The 25,120-nt window shown below is 45.5% G+C and overlaps 1 protein-coding gene and 1 pseudogene across 1 annotated transcript in view; one reads left to right on the top strand and one right to left on the bottom strand.

Moving 5' to 3' along the window:
• Nucleotides 1-9,302, top strand: part of LOC144497615 (uncharacterized) — a 37,691-nt gene extending 28,389 nt beyond the window's left edge. The window contains exons 10-13 of the mRNA XM_078219056.1: nucleotides 1,614-1,847; nucleotides 4,060-4,082; nucleotides 4,176-4,291; nucleotides 8,725-9,302. Coding sequence (XP_078075182.1) covers nucleotides 1,614-1,847; nucleotides 4,060-4,082; nucleotides 4,176-4,291; nucleotides 8,725-9,302 — 951 coding nt within the window. The remainder of the gene's footprint in view (nucleotides 1-1,613; nucleotides 1,848-4,059; nucleotides 4,083-4,175; nucleotides 4,292-8,724) is intronic.
• LOC144498010 (U2 spliceosomal RNA) lies at nucleotides 5,676-5,879 on the bottom strand (annotated as a pseudogene).
• Nucleotides 9,303-25,120: the final 15,818 nt, after the last annotated feature.

Genomic DNA, 25,120 nt, shown 5'->3' with positions numbered 1-25,120 from the left:
GGTTAGAGCTCCCTCTATTGAATAAATGATCATCTGGTCACTTCTTATAACCAATCTTATTCACCAGATTTCACTGCATTGGTAACAGTTTTCTCCATATATAAGTAACACATACATCCCAATAAATTATTTGTTTTGGGAATTTACTGGATAGAGTCATAGAGGTTTACAGCATGGAAACAGGCCCTTCGGCCCAACTTGTCCATGCCGCTCCTTTTTTAACCCCTAAGCTAGTCCCAATTGCCCGCATTTGGCCCATATCCCGCTCTACCCATCTTACCCATGTAACTGCCTCTACTACTACCTCTGGCAGCTTGTTCCAGACACTCACCACCCTCTGTGCGAAACAATTGCCCCTCTGTACCCTTTTGTATCTCTCCCCCCTCACCTTAAACCTATGCCGTCTAGTTTTAGACTCCCCTACCTTTGGGAAAAGATATTGATTATCTCGCTGATCTATGCCCCTCATTATTTTATAGACCTCTATAAGCTCACCCCTCAGCCTCCTACGCCCTAGAGAAAAAAGTCCCAGTCTATCCAGCCTCTCCGTATAACTCAAACCATCATGTCCCGGTAGCATCCCAATAAATCTTTTCTGCACTCTTTCTAGTTTAATAATATTCTTTCTATAATAGGGTGACCAGAACTGTACACAGTATTCCAAGTATGGCCTTACCAGTGTCTTGTACAACTTCAACAAGATGTCCCAACTCCTGTATTCAATGTTCTGACCAATGAAACCAAGCATGCTGAATGCCTTCTTCACCACTCTGTCCACCTGTCACTCCACTTTCAAGAAGCTATGAACCTATACCCCTAGATCTCTTTGCTCTATAACTCTCCCCAACCCCCTACCGTTAACTGAGTAAGTCCTGCCCTGGTTCGATCTATCAAAGTGCATCACCTCGCATTGATCTAATTAAATTCCATCTGCCATTTGTCAGCCCACTGGTGCAGTTGATCAAGATCCCGTTGCATTCCTAGATAACCTTCTTCACTGTCCACTATGCCACCAATCTTGGTGTGATCTGTAAACTTACTCACCATGCCTACTAATTCTCATCCAAATCATTAGTATAAATGACAAATAACAGTGGACGCAGCACCAATCCCTGAGGCACACCGCTGGTCACAGGCCTCCGGTTTGAAAAACAACCCTCTATAACCACCCTCTGTCTTCTGTCATCAAGTCAATTTTGTATCCATTTGGCTACCACACCCTGGATCCCAAGGTGAGATTTAACCTGATGCAACAACCTACCATGTGATACCTCGTCAAAGGCCTTGCGAAAGTCCATGTGGACAACATCAACTGCACTGCCCTCATCTACCTTCTTGGTTACCCCTTCATAAAACTCAATCAAATTTGTGAGACATGATTTTCCACTCACAAAGCCATGCTGACTGTCCCGAATCAGTCCCTGCCTCTCTAAATACCTGTAGATCCTGTCTCTCAAAATACCTTCGAACAACTGACCCACCACAGATGTGAGGCTCACCGGCCTGGAGCCGGTTTTCCCCTATAATATTCTGATATGAACAGAACTGCTCAGGCTGAGCAACCTTTTAAACATCCTCATTTGATTTTTCAATCTCACTGATATTTTCCAAAGGACCAAAGTGTAAAGACAGAGAAACAGATTAAAGCTGAATTTGAGAAACTTCACCGGTTTCTCCGTGAGGAAGAGAGGATTGTGTTGGAAGATCTGAAACTGGAGAAAGAGAAAAAGAGTCAGGAGATGAAGGAGAGGATTGAGAAGATAACGGAGGAAATCTCATCACTTTCAGTCACTGTTCAGGATATTGAACAAGAGCTGAGTGAACAGGACAACATCAAGTTTTTAACGGTAACTCTTTCTTTATTTTTCTCTCCTTCACCGTCTTGAAGAATGAGCAGGTTGTGTCATCAAAATCTAGAATATAAAACTCACTGACCAAAAATACCCCAATCACCTGTGACATTTGGATTTCTCTGTCTCACACTAAGATCACTAATGGCTGTCTTTAACATGGAAATGACTAAATCTGGATCTTGTTTAGAGTAATATTATAGAGGGATAGTTTCATCAACTTAAACAATGAAGAAAATCAGCTTCATACAGAGTGAGAAACCCTCAGAATGGTCAGACCATTCTCCCCTGAGTGTACATTTCCAGTACAGCTGTTGGTCTGAGACTGGGAACTACAGTCCAGGATCCAGCCAGGCAGTAGCTTTGTGTTTGCAAAAATATACTTTATTCATAAAATATCTGAAAGAACATTCCAAACATTTCAAAATGACCATCACACAAAGTGCAATAATATTCAGCTTCTTTATCTACATTCTGTTAAACATTGAGCTGCTTCAACACAGTCAAAAAAACATTGCGGACATTTCAAAATGGTCCTTACAGATGGTGCAAAGGTATTGAAAGGTTGTCGACAGAGATCAAGTTGCAATCTGAGGTGCATGAATACAATTGTGATAAGTATAATATTTACTGTATACATTCAGTGACTCATTCAGCCCAAGGGGGTTCTGCTCCCATCACTTTACTGTGGTTGAAAGGTCTTAGACAGTGATCTTCCCCATTGGGACCCTGCAGCAGCTGCCCCAAGCTTCAGTGCATCCCTCAGCACATAGTCCTGAGCTTTGGAATGTGCCAGTCTGCAACGCTCGGTTGGGGACAACTCCTTACACTAGAATCAAAGCAAAATACTGCGGATACTGGAATCTGAAACAAAAACACAAAATGCTGGAAATCTCAGCAGATTAATTGACGAAGAGTCATCTAGACTCGAAACGTTGGCTCTATTCTCTCCCCACAGATGCTGTCAGACCTGCTGAGATTTTCCAGAATTTTCTGTCCTTAAACTGGAAGGCCAACAAGCTTCAGGCAGACCAAAGAGCATCTTTCACTGAGTTGATGATCCTCCAGCAGCAGCTGATGCTTGTCTCGGAGTGTGTCCCTGGGAACAGCCCGTAGAGAACAGAGTCCTGCATCACGGAGCTGCTCAGGATGAACCTCGACAAAACTATCTCATCTCCCCCCACACCTTCTTTGCAAAGGCGGCAGTGCCACTTTTACAATGCTTGTCTCCTCCCTGGCTATAACTGTAATGATTTTATCCAGGAGAGAGCTCCCACAGAATCAGATACACAGATCGGGAAAGCTTTCTCCCAGCAGTTAAGTGTTCAGAGAGTGTGAGGGGAGAGTCTCCACGCTGCAAACATTTAAATTAAGATCAATGTCATTTTCAGAATTCCCCAGGAATTTCAGTGACCCTCCTGAGTAGTTAGTTTTGTGAATTCTCTGCTGTGTATTGAAATGCTGATTAATCTATTTGAACAGTGTTGGTTGAGGGATTGATGTTGACCAGGACACTGAGAGAACGCCTGTGCTTTTCTTGGAATAGTGTCTTGGGATCTTTTACCTTCACCTGAACAGACAGAAGAGAGCTCGGTTTAACATCTCAGCTGAAAGCCGCTCCCTCTGACAATGGAGATCCCACTCAGCTGGTTGTTCATTGAGCTCAGTGTGACTCACAGCAAGTGTAGCTGACATTAGAATTCATTCTGTATGCTTCAGCTTTTCAGCTTACACAGAGTGCTCTGATACTCTATCTGTAGGATAACTACAGATAAAGATTCAAATACAGGGTTGATGAGTCCCAAGGCTGAACGTCAAACTAACATAGTTAAGTCTTTCTAGAATAGTCCGTGATTTCTATTGGATAACACTGGGAGAGATTCACAGAAACATTTGTCTCCAGGAGACACACAAATTATAAAATGAAAACATGAAAGTGAATCTCGTTAAACAATAAATTAATAGCAGTAATTGGACATTGATCAGGATTTTACAATTGGATTGTAACTCTGTGAGTTGTGTTGTGCAGTAAGATCGAGTCATTTGTAATATTGTGGAGTAACTCACAGTCCAGTGAGGACAGGAAGAGGCAGTCCCATAACTTTCCATATTTAAAATGTACTTTTCTGTGGAATCCAGTCTCTTACTTTACTTTTTGTGATAAAATGTTGTCCAAACACAAACAGTAATAATTGTTCTTGTTCCACAGAAATTTCCAGATATACAGAAAAGGTAAAATTTACACCCTTGATGTGATTTTTATTTCTAACATATTTATCCCTCAGTCTGGAATGATCCAACACTGACCTTGATCTCCTGTTTCAGAATGAAGCAAACTTTCCCAGAGCCACAGAAGGTTTACCCTTTAATAAATGTGGGGAAGTACATTGGCTCACTGCAGTACAGAGTGTGGAAAAAGATGCTGACGGTGATTAATACAGGTGGGTGTGAGCTTCCTGACACCAGCTATTAAACAGCTGTCTCTATTATTAGTAGAAGGGACCGGTCTCTTTATAATAAATATAAAATTGTATTTGTAACAGATTAGATTTTACTTCAGTCAGTTTTCTGTTCAAATACAGAATTGTCAGATCGTCTCGTCAGTGACCAGCTCCACCTGCTGGACTCTCACAGTAATGGGAAGGGATATTGTTCATTCAACCTCCCTTTGTGGATCATTAATCCAGCATTCTGGTTTTCTTTTTCCTTCTTCCACAAAACTAGAGCCGTCAACATAAAGATCTCATCCCTCAGGGTGGATTCCTGCCCTGAATCCTCCCCCAGTTTCCCAAACACCCTGTACGGCACAAGTATGGGCTTCTCCCGGATAGTTGAGATGAGCTGTGAGTTTCAGGTCATCCATTCTGTTTACCTTAATGTTTTTCCCACTTAGCAATAAAGTCCATCTGGTTATTCTGACACTAGATCCTGTTCCTTCTGTGATTTTTGTGTCTAACAATAGTTGGATTGGATTGTGGTGGTTCAGTAATGTAAGAGACTGGGTGTGGGTGAAAACAGTAAAAATATTTCACTGTCCAACAGCTCACTAACAGATGTCCCTCACAGGTGGAAAATCCCTTTTCCACGTCTGCTGGGACTCTGGACACATCGGCTCCCGGTCACAAGTGACCGTTTGTTTCCTGCAGAAACTTCACTGGAACTGATGTCAGTGGCTGCAGCTTCCAGATAAAAGTCCTTGTTGGGGTCCACAGCTCCCAGAGCTGGGCCAGTCTGCAAGTCCATTTTCAGTTTAATGAAAGCCTTTTCACATTTGTCATCCCAGTCCCAATACTCCCTGTTCCACCAGGGAAGCTACTGCCTTTTCCAGGTATTCCTCCACTTCCTGAGGGAAAGTGTATTGTTTTTATGGTTGGGACATGGGGGCTCCCTCTATCCTGACTTCTCCCCCAGTCACTCATCCACAATCATGTTTGTGAACAGTGGAGAATTCCCTATTTTCTTCTCCTGCAGTCTGACACATTTCCCGTGTCCGAGTTGTCAGAGTTTCTCAATAATAGGATCCTATTGATGTTGTAACCCATGTCTCTCTGTGATGTGGAGGAATAACCAACACCTCACCCGCTATCCATTCCATCCCACAAACAGTTATTCTGCATGTTTATCACCAGGTTAGGAGGCAACATCCAATCGCTTCTCGGCCTTTTGGCTAAGATCAAGTGTGGTCTGCTGATTTTTTAAAAATATACTTTTCCAATTCAATCAAATCAAGTCCAATTCAGAGTCTCAACAAGTTGAGACATTTCCGATCCAGGCTGACAAGACAGGGCAAGCGACCAAATTACCCTGTCCTGGGCCTGATCTACATGAGCCAAGCTGATTGGAGGAGGGAAAGCAATACCTCCTCCAACACTTGAGCTCATTTGCATCTTAGCCAAAAGGCCGAGATACCGCTTTAAAAAATTGCTTCATATGAAACATATGAAGCTTCAATGTAACCCAATGGCCTCAACCAAGTGCAGCATCCAATCCATACCACACTTGATCTTAGCCAAAAGGCCGAGAAGCGATGTCTGCTGATGCTGCACTTGGTTGGGGTCATTGGGTTGCATTTAAGCATCATTTTCATATGAAGCAATTTTTAAAAGCAGCATCTCAGCTTTTGGCTGAGATCAAGTGTATGGACGGCAGCCCATGGTCGGCCGCACTTGGTTGAGGTCATTAGGTTACGCTGAGGCTTCATATGTTTCATATGAAGCAATTTTTAAAAGCAGCATCTCGGCCTTTTGGCTAAGATGCAAATGAACTCAAGTCTTGGAGGAGGAACCTCCCCCTTCTCCAATCAGCTTGGCTCATGTAGATCAGGCCCAGGACAGGGTGGTTTGGTCGCTCGCCCTCTCTTTTCAGCCTGGATCTGAAATGTCTCAACTTGTTGAGACTCTGAATTGGATTTGATTTGATTGAATTGGAAAAGTATTTAAAAAAAAAATTTCTAAAGCGGCATCTCAGCTTTTTGGCTAAGATGCAAATGAGATCAAGCCTTGGTGGAAGAGGACTTGCACCTACTCCAATCAGCTTGGCTCATGTCGATCAGGCCCAAGACAGGTGTGAAGGCCCTGTCTTGTCAGCTTGGATCGGAAATGTCTCAACTTGTTGAGACTCGGAATTGGACTTGATTTGATTGAATTGGAATTTTAAAAATTTGAAAACATCCAATCTGAACCAGTAAAATCTGACGTATGTATATGGTTCAAGTACTGAAATGTAATTAATATAATGTTGTGTAAATAAGCATCGTATTGGACTGTAAAAATTGATTTTTTTTTTGCACTGTTTGGAATTTTTGGATCTGTCATTTTGCAATGGTTTATTTGAGAGTTTTTTTAATGAATAAAGTATATTTTTGAAATTTAAAAAAACATCCAATCTGAACCTAAGACTCCCATCCCAGCTTGGTCCCATCTCACTAAAACACACGGACACTTTGTCTGGACGGGGTCCCACCTTAAAACTTAAGGGTTTGTGGATATCGCTCCATCCCCTGTATCACCTGCAAATCTTCCCAATACAATGGATCCTCCTGTAGATCAACTATCTGTAACCCCCACGACATGCCTGGGCTTGCAAAATCTCACTAACTGTCCTGGCTTGAGACAATTTACACCTCTTTAACCTGTGCTTAACCCACTCTCCACTCGCATTATCTGTACCTGTAAAGACCTGATTACCTGATTCCAACCATTATCTTGTAATTGAGTCTGTGCCTATATGTCCCCTCTTTGTGAACCCAACTCTTCACTCATCTGATGAAGGAGCAGCGCTCCGAAAGCTTGTGCTGCCAAATAAACCTGTTGGACTTTAACCTGGTGTTGTGAGAATTCTTACAAGATCACAGGAGAGGGTGAATCTACTCCCGTGTTGGACACTCCTGTGTCTACTACCTTTCTTTCCCTCCACTATAATATCTACACATTGTGTATCACACTCATCATACCTGAGTGGACAAGGATACTCAGGCTGGGTACAGCCCCTTCCTGCTGAATTTCCCGGGACACCCTCTCCCTGGGCCACATGGACCTGACCCTGGGGAGTGTTTTCGTGCTGACACCATTTCATTCATCTGTGGAATTTCTGGAAACTCGGGGTGTTTGGCTCGGGTGTCTCTTGACTCCGAGTCCCCTGACTCTGGCCCTTCATTGGTTTCCTCCACTCTCGGACAAACTGTCCACTTCCCCCACAATTGAGACAGGTCGGGATGATCTGCTTTTCCCCAGGTTTAAAGCGCTTCCCCTCTCGCTGCCACCTCCGTGGGGCCCCGTCATCAGTGACTGGAGTTGGCCTCCGCTGTACAAGGGGAGCCACAGGTTTTGGTGGGTCAGCGGCTTCTAACAGGGGCTGCCGGACTGTCCGGTTTCTAACTCACTATCCCTCAAACTGAGGAACACTCACTTCTCCAACCAGCCCCGGGGACACGGCACAGACTAAACCACCATTGACTTGACTCTCTCACTCTTTAATCCGTCTCTTGTATTCAGCACGGCCCAAGTGTGGCTGCTTGTTTCTGTAACAACCTGATGTTGCCCTTTCTCTCTCTCTGTTTCTGTTCCAGAGTTTTTACACTTGTCCCGCGGTCTTGGCCCCGCCCCCAGCCGGCCCCACCCCCATCTTGGCCACGCCCCCAGCCGGCCCCGCCCCCATCTTGTCCCCGCCCCCAGCCGCCCCCGCCCCCAGCCTGGCCCCGCCCCCCCAGCCTGTCCCCGCCCCTCCCACGGTGGCGCCGACACCCCCCTAACAACAAGCCTGGCCACGCCCCCAAGCCTGTACCCGCCCCCCAACCTGCCCCGCCCCCCAGGCAGTCTCCGGCCCCCCTGAATGCCCACGCCCCCCCCCAGTCCGTCCCCGCCCCCAGCCAGACCCCGCCCGGCCCCGCCCCCGCAACCCCATCTTGCCCCGCCCCCTACCTGGCACCGCCCCCCACACCCTGCCCCGACCCCCAGCCTGGCCCCGCCTCCCCAAGCCTCCCTCCGCCCCAAGCCTGGCCCCGCCTCCCCTATCCTGTCCCCGCCCCTCCCACGGAGGATGAGGCACCCCCCACACCAACAGCCTGGCCCCGCCCCCCAGCCAGTCTCCGGCCCCCCAACATGCACCCGCCTCCCCCAGCCTGTCCCTGCGCCCCAGCCTGTCTCCATTTCTCTCTCTCTGTCACGGGGTTTCCCCAGCCTCACTGCAGGGTGTGGTGTCCGGGTAAAACCTTCCCCCGGGCAGTGTCTTCCCCTTTCCCCTGTGCGCTGTTTAAACTCTTCCCCGGGGGATGAATTTCTAATTCTGGATCATTGCTGATTTTCCCAATCACTAACCGGCTGTGAAAGTTACAGTGAGAGTGACTAACATTTTATCCGTGTCCATCTGTTCCCAGCTCCAGTCACCTTCGACCCTAATACAGCCCATCCTGAACTTCTCCTGTCTGAGGACCTGAGCACCGTGAGACACACCGGGGAACGGCAGCAGCTCCCCGACAATCCGGAGAGATTTGATTACTGTGTCTTTGTCCTGGGATCAGAGGGATTCACATCAGGAAAACATTCCTGGGAGGTGGAGGTGGGAAACAAGACTGACTGGGATGTGGGTGTGGCCAAGGAGTCCATCAATAGGAAGGGGGGAATCACCCTGTATCCAGATAACGGATTCTGGGCAATGGCACTGAGAGAGGGGAATAAATACTGGGCTTGTGAAGAATCATCAAAACGCCTAAAGCTGAGTGTGAATCCGAGAAAGATTCGAGTCTGTCTGGATTATGAGGGAGGGAAGGTGTCCTTTTATAACTCGGAGAACAAGTCCCATATCTACACTTTCACTGGTACATTCACTGAGAAACTCTATCCTTATTTCAGTCCATATCTCACTGATGGGGGTAAAAACACAGAAGCCCTGAAAATCTGTCCCCGGACAGTAACAATCCAGGAGGATGAGGGTTTTATCCCTTCATACAAATAAAGACTATTTCTTGTGTTGGAAATGGGGGGCGTTTCTTCCTCTGGTCGAAGATTCACTTAAGACCCCACACACTGGGTCACTGGGTGGGGGAGGGGAAGCCCCACACACTGGGTCAATTCTGGGGGAGGTGGGGTTGGGGGGGAAGGCCACATTCTCCATCTCTGATTTTAAACCCGGGGTCGCTGGTTCTGGGGATAGAGCGTTTCCCTGAGTCGCCGTGTGACCCGGTGCCTGAGGTGGAGCTGGGCCCTGAACCACAGTCACCCTCTGACCCAGAACCTACAGAGCAGCCCAGGGAGGGGCCCTCTGCTCTCGATCCTGGGGGTGGGATGGTGACAGAGGCAGAGCCGGCTGGGGTGACGGGGGGTGGTCGCTGACAGTGAGAATACAGAGGAGGACTGGGACTCAGTGGAGGGCACCGGGGAGGATTTAGAGTCCATCGTCAGTGGGGGACTCCCCCTCATCTCCCTCAGGGAATTCCGGGAATTCCTGGCTGACAGCTCGTGATAAACTCCAGCTGATCCTCGACCGATGGTCGGAGCTGACGTCTCGCAGAAGGTTCACATCTTCTGTCGGGAGTCTGTGAGGGGTTCGATGAGGGGACAGAAGGCCATGGTTCAGGGGTGGGAGCAGGAAGTGCTCGACCTGGAGTTCACTCTGAGTTGAGGACTGAGGGGGAATAGTACCCATACTAATAATTATAGAAGAGAATAGTAGCCATATTAATAACTGTGTCCAGTGAAAGGGTTAAACCACAAAAAAGCCTGCACACAGTTTAACAGCAGAGACATGCATATCAGGATAGTAAGCTGCTATTGCCAGGCAAAGGCCAAGTGTCTGAGTTACAGACCTTTCATATAAACAGAAGGGGAGGAAGATGCCTTCGTCTGGGAGAGGACATTGAAGCAGACATTTGGAATGGGAGGATTGATTTGTGTTCTTACATTCAGACACAGCTGGGGTGTCCAAGGATAGTTGGAACAATAACCTACAATCAAAACCTAATGTTGATTGGATATTACAATTAAGCAAGTGTAAGGTGATTGTGATTTGTTTCAATATCTGTACCTTATGAATGATGTAACCTTAATCAATAACAGTGAGTGGATAGAGATAACTCCTGTACATTGATTGGTCTATGCTAATTACTTGTAATCAAATTTGAAACTATAACTGCTTGTGTATTTCTAAATTCTGAACTCTGACTGGCCTTAATGGTCTAAAGAGGGTCCTGTAGCTCTAGTCTTCAATAAATCATTTTGAACCACTCTGTGACTTTGTCTGGCTATTTGAGGGGAACGGTGATTATAACTACATTAACGAGCAAAGCATCCTAGAAGCCCCACAACAAGGACGGGCCCTGTGGAAGGTGTACGGAGAGAAGAAGGGCGCTCTGAGGGAGCAGCAGATTATCGAGTCCTGTCGTGTGTTTGTGAGATCACAGATCCGGTTCCCTCAGGACCTGGACCGTGTCTCCCCCATCTTCCACTCACTGGAAAAAAGACAGCGACTCCGTAAGCAGCTCCTGGGGCTGCTGCACGATGCGGATCCCTGGTCTTGAATCAGAGAGTATCAGTGTCCAGACCCCAGCCTACTCCCGAACTCTCTTCTCTCTGGATCTGTCCAGTGATGATGCTGACAGAGGTTTGTGGGAGGATCTGTTGAAGATCAGCACAGAGGGTGCTGAGTGACTCGATTTTCCCCTCAGCCTGACTGAGCCGACCAGTGCCCCTGACCGGCTCTCGAGGGGCAAGTCCCCGGGGCTGGACAAGCTGACCATAGAGCAGGTTCTGGGATGTCCTGGGGGGGTGGGCGGGGAGACAACACACGGGTCCTGAGGGAAAATCCAGTGACCGGGGAAATGTTCCTCTCCATCATTGTCCTGCTGCCCAAGAGGGGGGATCTCCTCCTGTTTATGAAGTGGCGCCCAGTCTCCCTCCTCAGCACGGTCTACAGGATCTTTGTCAGGACCATGTCTGCCCACCTTGGCACCGTGTTGGCCCACAGGATCCACCCTGACCAATCCCACCTGGATCAGGAGAAAGAGTTTGATGGTGGATCACCAATATTGTGGACATCAGATTCAGGGCCCATTTTGTTGGCTACTCCAGCTCCTGTCCATGGTTCCGGAGTGTCTGATTGAGGGTAAATCCCCTCTCTGCCATTCCACTCTGCCCGGAGGGGTTTCCTGTACGGGCTGCTCTTGCACAGCTTCCACTCCCTCGATCTCATCGCCCATCCAGACACTCTGTGGTGTTCTGTCCTGTTGTCTGGAGGAGGCAGGGTCTCCCAGTGGGATGCTGTCCATGTGGGATCCTCCTTCTGTCCATCGGGGATTTGGGGTGAAGGGTGTTACACACGGCAGTCCCGTGCAATGGAGAGTGAAATCAATTCACTGATTCCCAGGCTGCCTGTAATTTCTGTAACCTGGAGGAGTCTGTGTTTAATATTTCTATCGAGTGTGAGAGATTCCAGCTCCTCTTCCATTCTCTGAAGGGGCTGCTGCTCAATTTCTGGCTGCACTTCAGCCCCACGCTCTTGATCTTTGAGCACACGGTGCTGAGGAGAGCGGGCAGAGGATCTCCTTATTGGTCTGTTCCTGGGCCTGGTAAAGGTGACCATTAACAGGAGTGGGCAGTGGGCAGTCAAGGGGATCATTTGGTGTGACTGCCTGCCTCTCTTCCACAGCTACATCTGTGTCTAGGTGTCCCTCAAGGATGAGGTGCACACATATCCACTGGGACACTTGAGATCTTTCATGAGCAAAGAGTGGGGGTGGAGGCAGGGCAGGGGCGTGAGGGAGGAGGGGGAGATGGAGGAGGTGGATGTGGAGGGGTGGTGGCTCACTCAACATCACCTCTTGTAAAAGAATTCTAATTTGAATTTTAAAGTTTCTTTTAGGTTTTGGATCTTTGCTCCAGTGGGTTATTCCTGCCTCGTTCAAATGGGGCACTTCATTGTTTAGATTTGTTCAAAAGAGGAATAAATAGATACAGACTGAAACTGTCATTGTTGGGTTCGGAGGTACATGCTTTTAATGTGTGATTCTGTAAATAAATGCAGATAAAAGTGTGTAAAGATTGGCTCCAGTTCTATCCTTCACCACTGTCTTTCTGGAATGTCACTCTTTGGAGGAGAGCGACAGTGAATCCCCCACACAAGAAGCTTTGGTTGGACAGAGTCTCACCCGGCATCACTGATTGGTTCAAAGGGGATGTTTCACGTTGACATTATTTATCGAGCCGACATTTCCATTCCATTCCCAATCTTTTATCGCTGCTCTGTCTTTCTACTGTCACCGAGCCTGGGCTGATTTTAGAATAAACTCAGACAAAATAGTTTGAAACGTTAAGATTGGCCGAAGACTCTGAATCTTTAATTTAAAAGCAGTTCAAAGTTATTTCCAAATCTGGGTGCACAATCTTAAACTGAAATTCATAAACTCAATCAGTCACATTTTACTGTGTTATAATTCAAAGTATCAGTTTTTATTTGATATTACAAGGCCAGGAGTCCACGAAATACATACATGAGCACTGCTGGATAAAGAGACATGTTGTTAAAACTTTCCATCTTGGCTCATCAGGACAAATGCAAGAATACCAAATTTCTGAAGTGAACAACAATTTGTACTGCATGAGAAAAAGGGTGCTAAGTGGTTGGCAAAGGGACTCTGATTGGTTGAGGCATTGCCATGGAGAATGCACCAGGGAAGTTACAGTTTTTGCTCAAATTCAAAACAGGCGAGTGTTCTTAACATTCTTGTGTCTGTCCTGATGAGTGAAAAATGAAAAACTTTGACAGCACGTCTCTCTTTTGAGCAATGCTCAAGTTCTGTATTACCAAACGACTATTTAAATACACACAGACCCAGAGAAAACAATTTTCTATTTCAAATAGAAGTTAAATATTGAGATCAGCCTCAGGCCCTTTTCAGGCGCAAGGCTGATCTCGCCGGATATCTGGTGACAGAAGATTTGCGATATGCAACAATTCAGAAATGAGCACGATCGCTTCTTGCGTGACCTTACGGGCTTGCCCCGCCCATCGACTGGCGGGACGAGTTGGTAAGTTTTCCCCCAATGTTTCTACTTGTGGGAGAATTTGATCATCGGGGCCATAAGTACAAGAAACTTACAGAATATACTAATAAATCCAGCAACAAAATCAGGAGCTATTTAATTTCTCAGAGTGGTTCGAGTGTGCAACTCACTATATAGTTTCACTGACTCCCTATAGATGAGCTCAGACAGAATATAACAAACTAGTGATCCCATCACAAGAGGAATGTCAAAACTGTCAACCAAAAACGCTGTTGTGCCATGAATAAAATGCTGGTTGTCACACCGTTGTTTGGATTTTCAGGTCACCAGAATTCCTGGTATAAATCTGTAATGGAAAGCTAAATATAACATTTAAGAAGTGAAAGGCCCACTTCTTAGTTCGACTGTTTATTGATTAATTGGACGATTAAGGTAACTGGAGATTTCATTGCACTCTTGACCTGCTTCTGAACTTGGACTGAGTTACCCAATGTATAATGTGTTTGTGCAGCAACTTAACTTCCACAGCCTGCCCATTCAAGGGTATATAAAGAAGCATTGTAATCTTCAGAATTTGTTCCTGTAATACTATAACATAAGAAATGTACAACATTTATCAACCAGTGAAGTATGAAGCTTCCGGATCTGGTGAATCAACGATGAGGAGCCAGGAAGCAGAAATTCAGAATCTGGGGATGAAATTCGAATTGGAAATGCAGTTAATAGAGTTCATTGGCCACAGGATCTCTGGCAGAATTTGAGTGTGAAATGATTTTTTTTACAATCATTTTTCTGTATTTTTGTGTGAATCCAACACAACCACGAGTTTTATCTAGTCTTGGATTATTTTATCAAATATCTCCCTTTTTTGAACTGTTCTGACCTGAAGTGGTCCGATGAATTTATTCAATTATTATTCAATGGTTCAATTCCTCTCCTCATGGATCTTTCTCCCATCTCTAGTCTCTCAGTTCTTATTCACTGGTTCATTCTGCTCCGACTGTCCCACAACACACACGACTTCTTTCTAACTGAGCTCAGAGCTGTGCTCCACTTGTCCATTTGTCAGTTTGACTCTCTCTAGTCAGAATTCTAGTAAACCCGAGTTGAGTTAGCCTCTACTTTCTACTTTTATTGCAGCAAGACATTTCATAAGTCACACATACAAGCAGAGTCAACATGGTTTTATTGGTCTTTAATGCAAGGGGATGGAGTATAAAAATCCCATTTAGAATTGGTTTGTTTTCTCCCATTCACTGCATTGGTGGAAAGGAATAGGGGCTCTAATATATGGAATAGATACAAGAAATTAATTTAAAAATTACTTTTCAGTAAAACCTACAGCAAGCTGCATTTTCTAGGAGTGAAAGCTGACTGAGCAGATACATGGTCAACTCCCTTCACATCAGTGTGACATTGCTGATAAAAATTACACACATCTACATGTCACTGTCCTAAGGGTCCTCATAATGTCAACTCTCACTAAAATACAATGCTGGCTGGGATAAATAAAACCACAATCAGGTAAAGGAACACCAAGTCTTATTATCTGATTGGGCGCAATATGTTGACCAAACAGTTCGACCAACAGGACCAGAACACAGCCCGGGTTTTTCAAAAATAAATTCAGAAAAACATTGCTTAGAAATTGGATGGTCAACTTAATTATAATAGGAGGGTTTTCTCACCTGATATGGGGTAATGAGTCGGGGTGGTCTATTATTTAGCGAATGATCATCTTCCACATCACCTTTTAATTATACAACACCAAAAACGCATTGTAAATATCTTGAAAAAATTTGAATGATCAGACTTTGTTCGGGGAGAGTGTGATAGCGATCACCTCCCTTTGAGATCCATCCTAACAAGTCTCACCCTCTCGGGGATCAGGGTAAAAATTACTTTGATATTTGATGGATGTCCAATTCCTCTTTTAAAATCTAATATTTGTATTAAGTAAGAGTTTACATTTGGGATTCTCTCATAGATATTAGAATTAACTATCTTTTCGGAATATTATTTCAGTGTTGCAATTTACATTCTCTGTATAACCACTAAGTTACAGGCTTTTTCATAATATTAAATTTATCTGTTTACTTAAAATTTAAACTGGCTCATTTAATCTTTTGTCTCAAACACTCCTCGAACCCAATTCCTATTCCCTTTGGTGGAGAATAATTTCTGAGGAGTTCTCATCCGGACCCACACAATATCCGGGAAATTACAATCGAGCTAAGAATACAGTTGGATTTTAGACTATTGGGTGGAAGGTAACATTCTGGACTGACTTTCCCCCTTTGGGTGGAGAGATAGCTCGACACTGTGGACACAAATTACATGTCCTGGAGTTTGCTTCCCTCTGACTGAAGTTGAGGAAGTTAGTTTCACGATGAGCCGGATCCTATTGGCTTCATGTAAAAGTTACGATTGTAAAAACACCACAGGAATTCCAGGATTTCAACCCAGCGACAGTGAAGGAACAGCGATATATTTCCATGTTACCTCAATGTTCCAGGTTTCCACCATGAGATAAACTCTGCACACAGGACGACACCCCAACTGGTCTACATTAATCACGATACAGGAAATACAGAATCAGTTACATGGTCAAAAAGTGATTGGACATCAAGAGGGTAAATAACACGTTGCCTCACAGACACACACTGCATACTTCTCTTCCCAAAGGTCTGAAGTCTGAATCTGCTGTCAATCTCTCTGCTCCTGTTAATATTGAGGGTGGTTGTCGAAGCGAATGCAGCCTCTGCCTAATGTGATGGTGGAGTGGGACTAGAAGCTGACTTCCATTCCCATTGCAGTTCAGTGAGAAACTACATCAGCCGACACATCCCAACCTGCTCAACACACTTACCTTTGTTCAATGTCTTGATGGTGTGTGGACAGAACAATGATGGACAGTCATCAGTGATATTGGCAGCTCCCAGGAAACTTTGGGAATTCCTCGCTGATGAGGCAGCGAGGGAATCCACTGTCTCACTGGCAATGGTCTCAAAATCATCCCCAGAGCCACCAAGTCACCGCACTCCATGTCATCAACCCCTGTGACCCACCTACTCACCACATAGAGTGAACAAGTTGATTGGACTCTACAACCAGCCTTGCTTCGACAAGTCCTCATCGACCCTTTCTGTTACCTCTTCAAATAACTCCAGCAAGTTAGTTAAATGGGTGGCACGGCAGCACAGTGGCACTGCTGCCTCACAGCATCAGTGACCCGGGTTCAATTTTGGCCGAGGGTGACTGTGTGGAGTTTGAACATTCTCTCTGTGTCAGCGTGGGTTTCCTCCGGGTGCTCTGGTTTCCTCCTATCTGCTTAGAAGTAGTTCTAATAAATAAGTGTTGAAGCAGATGCTAAAATCTGTCGACAGTCTGTCTCAGAACCAAGTTCCAGACCCAGAGTCCAAACCCAAGAACCCAATCTCAGAACATGGTGGCAGCTCAGAACAGGTGGGTGTCAATAGCAAAGCCAGCATTTGTTGCCCATCCCTAATATCTACACAGACTAATGGAGCCATTCACTGACACAAACAGTAATGCTCCCTTCACTAGTTATTGGAAGTTCGTAAACCAGTTACAGAATCAGCTCCCCAAAAAGAAACAACGGTGTTCCAGCCCCACCAGGTGGCCAAAGTCAGTAATGCACAAAAAATAAATCTGTGGAGTCCCGATCTCAGGCAGCAGGAGGCGGTGTTGCTCCATGTAAAATAGGATTTTTATGTTAAAAGTGTTTTTATTTACCCGAATAAACATCAATACACAGACCTCCTGGAGAGATATCATCAGATAGTACTGACTGAAATCCTGATGTCGCCTTTCAGGCAGGAAATGAAGTTGTGTGAACGAATTGAACATTGAAATCAATTTGAGGTCCTGAATAACATAAAGATTCTGAGAAATTACTGGGTTAAAAATAAATCCATAGACAGTTTGTGGTTTTAGATTTACTGTTTTGTTGACAAGTAATGTTGTTGCATCAGGTAAACCGTATTTATACAATCAAACAATTTCATCTGTTGTAATGAAAGGAAAATTCTACTGATTCTGGAAATCGTCTGAAGAAGATTCAGATTCCACTCGAGACGTTAACTCTGTTTCTCTCTCCACAGACGAGACCGGCTGAACATGTTTCCAGCACTTTTATTATTAATTTGATCTGCGGGTGAATTGAACAAGGAAACATGTTGTTGCAGTATCACCAGAAGCCATTAGGTGGGGCTGCTGCACTGGATTTTAAAAATCTAATTTGATTGCTGCAATACCATTCTTAGCCACGGGGAGGTGGTGTTGCTCTGTCTAATTTCACTTTCATTCTCACATTCTAACTATCCACCAATTCCCCAGTTATTAATCCAGGAGGACTTTCTTGTCCTCTCTGTACTCGGAAAACAGGCCCAGATTTTTGAATTCACCTCCTGACACACAGCAAGATTCCAAACTAGGAAATTTCACTCTCCCAACCTGGGCTTTTTTTGAACATTGTCCAGACCGGCAGTGTGGAATTTCCCGATAGGGACTCCGTGTGTGACAGGAACATGGAATTGGGAAGTCCAGGCTCATGTTTATTTTCCCTCCTTTGTTTCTGATCTAATTCTCTTTCAGTTGTGAAGAAAGGTGCTGCTGAATTGTCTGATCAGCCGAGTGTTTCAGCATTTTGTGTTTTTGGGATTGCTGCCAGTTCCAGGTATCCAGCAGCAGGAAGCGAGACTGCACTGTGAAACTTTACTGAGCTTTCTACAGCTCGACATCACCATCTTCTGGCTGCAATCGGCACTACAATGAACTGCAAGGGAAAGTTCAACACTCTGGGCTGAATGTTCACTGTGATCACCGGTCACAAAACAGGCGTTGGAGTCAAGTGTGGGAGCAGAGTGAGAAATGGAAACGGGGAAGAAATCCCAGCTACAGACTGGGAAACAGGGGGAGAGATGGAGGATGGGACTGGGTGGTTTGACTGACTGAAGCAGGGAGGAGAGACACAAGATATTTAATTTACTTTGTTCTTCAAACCTTTGCGTTTTAACCTCTAATAGCGAATGATGACACTAGGTCGACTTTAAATGTTTAAACACAACTTTCTTTATTCTGGGCTCTGACGAAGGGTCATCCAGACTCGAAATGTTCGCTCTAACTCTCTCCACAGATCTGTCAGACCTACTGAGATTTTCCAGCATTTTTCTGTTTTTGTCTCTATTTTGTAGCTACTTCGAAACGAGTCAATCCCTGCAATGCATCAACTAAATCCTCTCTATCCGTTACTGAAATTGAGGCTGATTTCCACTTGCATACGAAACCTGGCCAGGGTTTTGCCACATAACTATCAGTCTTCTCCCTGATGTTGTTGCCTTCTGTGAATGTTGGTCCGGATTTTGACTGAACACAAGCTCTTTGTTAGCATTCCTATACCCCAACGGGTCGTTGGCAACCAGCCAATGAATTGATCAGAAACTGATCACATTGTTCGATGAGGTCAATCAGATAGAGGCTGCACAGAGGGTCGGGACCCACCAGACCCCATCATGTTTATGCCTTACTGCATGTAGCCCACATTCCAGTGCCCATATAAGGAGACACTGGCTCCACCTCCTTCAGCTCTTTGTTTGGAATAAGTCTCAGGCCAACTTGGCCACAGGAAATCCAAGCGTGCTTAAAACATTGACCAAAAACCTGTTTTGCTTGATTGAATCTCTGCAGGTTATTCAGCTACAGTCCTTCCTCTTGATCCTTGAAGCCACAGGCAAAATGGATCACTGACCCATGACCAAATCGACATGGAAGTGAAACTCAAACCGCAAGACAATCAAATAAATTCATTCAAAATACACAATATCAATGTTATATCACATACATCACTGAATATATTACATCCGGCATTCCTGTTTACACCACCATAACTCTGCATTTAACTGTTTGGTTATCTCCGTCTTCCATTTAATAACCCTTATTGTCACCACAATTAAATACAAGGTGGGAAAGATTATTAATTGTTGCAGGCTTTGATATTCAGCCTTTTAATTTGTACCCTTCAAGTTACCAGACCAAGTCACGGAGTTCTCTTAAACAGCTGTTTCAATTCAAGCTATATAGCGAGGATCCTGGAAAGTCACAGCTCAGTGCCAGTAACGAACCAGAGCCCAGATTTTAGGAATAAACAAGCAGTTATAGTTTCAAATTCTCCTACAAGTAATTAGCATATCCCAATCAGAGTAGATGAGTTACCTCTATCCATTCATAACTATTGATTCATAAGGTACAGATATCAAAATCAATCACAATATTACATGCCTTCTTATTAATTATAATATCCAATCAACGTGAAGACTTAATCATGTCATCTGACCTAATTCATCATTGTTACAAGTTATCATTGACGACCCAGTTTGTGTCCGTGAATATCGCTCCTCCTCCCAGCTCCAGGTGTCTGATTTAATGAATTCTCTCAGACGAAAGGCCTCAGTGCTGATCTGTGAAGACTTTTATAAAGACCTCTGGTTTTTCTCACAACAATTTACTCGATTTTTAAACTTGTGTGATTATTAACCCTTTCAGACCCCCCTTTAGCCATTAGGTGACCACCCAAAGAGGCCAATACAATGTTGAGAATACTTCCCCGAATCCTTTGGGTGGCCAGTCATCCAGGTAGGAGAGGTATCCTAAACTATTCTGCTGAAAATTTCAGCTTTAACTTTTCCCCTTCTTTTATACAGGGAGCGATGGGAATACCACCTCTGTTCCGACAGTCATCTCCAATTGGTTAGGCTGTTCCCCATCGTTCCTGGAAAAACAATGTCCCACCACTGGTGTGTTCCTGATCGTTTTAACCTGGTGGCAGACTGGGTGGCTCGGTTCACCTGTTTACGTCCCTTATGCATTTGTCCTTTCGAGCACTTGACATATTGATGGGCAATTTCCATCGACTCCTCCGTGGCCCGTCTTACCAGTTTCCCCGGTGTCTCGTCAATGGGGAGGCGATGGCCCAGTGGTATTATTGCCAGACTATTAATCCAGAAACTCAGCTAATGTTCTGGGGACCTGGGTTCGAATCCCACCACGGCCGATGGTGGAATTTGAATTCAATAAAAAATATCTGGAATTAAGAATCTATTGATGACCATGAAACCATTGTCGATTGTCGGAAAAACCCATCTGGTTCACGAATGTCCTTTAGGGAAGGAAATCTGCCGTCCTTACCTGGTCTGGCCTACATGTGACTCCAGAGCTCCTGCAATGTGGTTGACTCTCAACTGTCCTCTGAAATGGTACAAGTCAGGCACTCAGTTCAAGGGCAACGAGGGATGTGCAATAAATACTGGCCAGCCAGCGACACCCATGTCCCACAAATAATAAAAATGTACAATGATCCATCCCACCAGGCACTGAACAAGTATCCCGATGTTCTTCCAGGCAAGTGGAACCCTCCCACAGTCAATGAGTCTGTCACTTGTAGACAAAAGCTGTGATTGTTTTCCCAAAGTAAACCTCCAGAGATTATCTCTGTCTCCAGGGTGATTATACACCACTGCGTGGGGCCCACCTGCACCACTTTAAATGCCTCCTTCAATGGTAAGATACCACTGATTATCTTGCTGTTGTTCCCCAGAGGCTCGAGGGTCCAACACGATGTAGTGCTCTGATTCTGAACAGTATTCTGTCTCACATATGCCAGGCCCTCCTGAAGGGTCATTTAGAGCCGGCTCGGTGAACCCAGCCCCCTTCACTGGACCTCCTCCCAGTCGAGTGGCCACTCATTCATATCTGCCTCGGAGAATGTTAAGAAAGTTTATTTTATTCAGGGAGAAAAATAAAGGTTGAGGACTGGTTCCAAATCTCAAATCTTCAGTGTCAGACCTAACCTCATCTATCAGCTCTCTGGCAAGATTATCACCCTTCATCCACCCTCTGACTGAGGCCCCAGTGGCCTTAGTTATCCCTTCAGTGACGTGATTAAATGTTTTTATGAGTCTATCACCCTATAGGTCTATGGCTCTCGGAAGGTGGGAGGTCTCCATGTAACCAGTTCAGCTTCACTGAAGTAGGATTTGCTTCTGAAGTTCAGGATCTTCTCCATGCACTGGTAAGGATGCAGCAAATGTGTGGGTTGGAAAGGAGGGCTAAGACTGGGTAAAGCTGGGACGGGGCTGATGGAGGTGTTGAGGATGGCATTAAAGCTGGGGGAGGGTGAAGGAATAGGGAGGAAGCTGAGAGGTCGGGGGGCAGGAGTGACGGGAGGAAGGAGTATTGTGTTTCTCCAGATGCATTGTCACGTTTCCAGACTTTGGGGCACGGGAATTCACACTCCGGTTTTCCAGCTGGCATGGGCACTGAGTGCCAATTTGGGGGAATTGTTCCGAAGTGTTTAGAGAGCAGGCAGCTCGAAGTGTGAGCAGTGGAGCCTTTGTCAAAACACCAGCAGATTTTGCTGTTTGTTGGTGTTGTTTGATTCGCCGTCACTTCTCCAGGAATATCCACCTCCAGGAAGTTCTGCTCCTCTCTTTGACGTGACCTCCCTTTGTCTCTGTTCCCTGCTCACCTTCTATTGCCACCTTTGACCCCTCTTGTGTTTGATTGGGTTTGTGTCCATCAATCTCAGATCCAGCAGATTGAATAGAACTTTCAAAAGAAAATTGGATCAATACCCGAGAAGGAACAGGGGAGTGAAATTATTGGACAGCTCTTTCAAAGAGCTAGAACAGATACAGTGGGCTGAATGGCCTCTTTCTGTGCTGTATGGTTCTCTAATTCTATAAATAGAATGGGGAGGCCTGCGGAACATTAATTAATTGGACAGTAGAGCACTGAGTGAGAATTAAAATTTCCAATCAGATTAGGGTCGGTTTAGTGATGTGGATCAGAGCTCCAAACCACTGGTGACTTTATTCCCACTCTTCCTCCTAGTGGAATAGCACGGTCTTTGTAATGTGTGCGCAATGAGTTAAGGAGGTGACTCAAGGCACAGATTGGTTGTCCGTACCTGGCATCTGAGTCATTGGGTTTCATCATTTGACTGATCAGCTTCTTCTCTGCTGCCATCAGATGTTTGAATGGATCGACCTTATATTAAGCTGATCTTTCTCTACACCCTAGCTATGACTGTAACATTATATTCTTCACTCTTTCCTTTCCTTCTCCCCTATATACTCTGAATGGGATGTTTTGTCTGTATTGCATGTAAGAAACAATACTTTTCACTGTGTCCCAATACATGTGACAACAATAAATTTTAAAGTTGACATAAAATAGGAGGAGGCCATTCGGCCCTTCAAACCGGCTGCACCATTCATTTCAATCATGGCTCATCGTCGAATTCAATATCATGATTCCCCCCCTCCCCCCAGATCTCTTGATCCTTTTAGCTCCAGGAGCGACATCTCTTGCCTAAGAATCCATCAAAGGTACCAAAAGAGAGCATCGGACCAAGCTAGAGTTCCAGGCTAGCCACACGGACTCACACCGACTATGGCAAGGGCTGCAAGACACAACAGGCTACAAAATGGAGGCATGTAAAATCGCCGGCTCCAATGCACCCCTCCCCGATGAGCTTGGCGCATTGTATGCCCGTTTTGAGTAAGAGGTCAGCGAGAGCATGTCCTCCACCTCAGAAGCCTCAAATGAACCAGCATCCGACGTCAGAGCAGCCTTCTCGAAGGTCAACCCACGGAAAGCGACTGCCCCGGATGGGGTATGATGTGGAGATGCCGGTGTTGGACTGGGGTAGGAACAGTAAGAAGTCTCACAACACCAGGTTCAAGTCCAACAGGTTGATTTGGCAGCACAAGCTATCGGAGAGCTGCCCCTTCATCAGGTGAGTGGGAGTTGTGTTCACAAACAGGGCATATACAGACACAAACTCAATTTACAAGATAATGGTTGGAATGTGAGTCTTTGAAGGTAATCAAGTCTTAAAGGTACAGACAATGTGAATGGAGAGAGGGCCAAGCACAAGTTAGAGAGGTGTGTATTGTCTCAGTTAGTGAGATTTTGCAAGCTCAGGCATCATGGGGGTGACAGATAGTGTGACATGAACCCAAGACGAGGTACCCAGACGAGCACTCAGATCCTGCGCAGACCAGCTGGCGGAGTTTTCGCAGACATCTTCAACCTTTTGTTACACCTATCTGCTCCAAGAAGACGACCATCATTCCTGTAGCAAAGAAAAGCCAGGCAGCTTAATGACTATCGCCCTGTGGCTCTGACATCCATCATGAACTGCTGAGAGAGGTTAGTCATGGCATGAATCAATTCTGGCCCCCCAGATTGCCTGGATCCACTCGAGTTCACCTTCTGCCACAACAGATCCACAGTGACACCATCTCCCTGGCCCTGCACTCAACTCTGGAATGCCTAGATAACATGACTCCTATATCAAACTCCTATTTATTGACTGCAGTTCAGCCTTCAACACATTATTCCTACGAAGCTCATCTCCAAACTCCGTGGCCTGGGGCTCAGTTCCTCCCTCTGCGACTGGATTCTGAACTTCCTAACCCACAGACCGCAATCAGTAAGGATAGGCAACAACACCACCTCCATGACCATCCTCAACACCGATGCCCCACAAGGCTGTGTTCTCAGCCTCAGGACAGCTCGGCAGGGGTTCCTCATGATAGTGTCCTCGGCCCAACCAACTTCAGCTGCTTCACCATCGCTGCACTGATGATTACTGCACAGGGCTCAGTTTCATTTGTAACCCCATAGATACTGAAACGGTCTGTGTCCGTATGCAGCAAGGCCTGGGCTGATGGGAGCAAATATCTTCCGTGTCACACAAGTTCCAGGCAGGAATCATCTCCAACACGAGAGAATCTAACCATCCCCTCTTGTCTTTCAATCACAGTACAATCACTGAAACTTCCACTGTCAATATCTTGGAGGTTACTATTGACCAGAAACTGAACTGGCCCAGCATATAATTACTGTGGTGACAGGAAAAGATCAGAGACTGGCAATTCACCAAGGCACGTTTGACAACATTAGGGCAGCAAATATCTCAGTTCCTGGACATCACTGCAGGGGTTCTTCAGGATAGTGGCCTGGACAGCGATGTGTTCTGTCTACAAGATGCACGGCAGGAACTCACCAATTGCAAACTCACCATCATTACAATCTTGAAGGTAAAAAGTACCAGATGACCCTGCCCCTGCACCTGCCCCTGCACCCCCCCACCCCGCCCCCGCACCCGCCCCCCCCCGCCCCCCCCCGCCCCCCCCCCCCGCCCCCCCGCCCCCACCCCCCTTAAGGTTCCTCAAGGTCTCCTGCAATTCCTTTAGAATTTATATCTTATATTTAATATTGTCTTTCCATGTTCTCCCGACACCCTGGAGGAACCTTCCACTCAATTCTTAGAATCCATTTTTGAGCCTTCTGTAACCACACAACACCGAGAAAGTGACTCATTGTATTATAAACCTTTGATCTTTTGCTCCATAGTAAAAGGAATTCATTGTCTTATTGACACAGCAATAATTTACACTCTTTCCTGCTCTGATCAAAAGTCTGTGAGAAGTTTAAATTAATTCTGTCAAGATTAGCTGTTCTGTCTTTGTTCAATATTAGAATAGAATAAAAATATATCTACATTTTTACAGGAACAGAGACAGAGTGAGGCCTGTCAGGGTGGCAGAATCCCTGAATAATATGAGTGAACAAATCTTGTTTATCTTCAGTCTATTTATATTGCTCATTTTCCCCACCCCTTTCTGGGTGTGGTTTATAATGCTGCTGTGGGAATCAGGAAAGGAAACTGAAAGTATTTCACTGAAC

The sequence above is a fragment of the Mustelus asterias genome, chromosome 8, assembly GCF_964213995.1.
Source record: "Mustelus asterias chromosome 8, sMusAst1.hap1.1, whole genome shotgun sequence".
NCBI lineage: Eukaryota > Metazoa > Chordata > Chondrichthyes > Carcharhiniformes > Triakidae > Mustelus > Mustelus asterias.
This window is presented reverse-complemented; position numbering and strand designations above follow the sequence as displayed.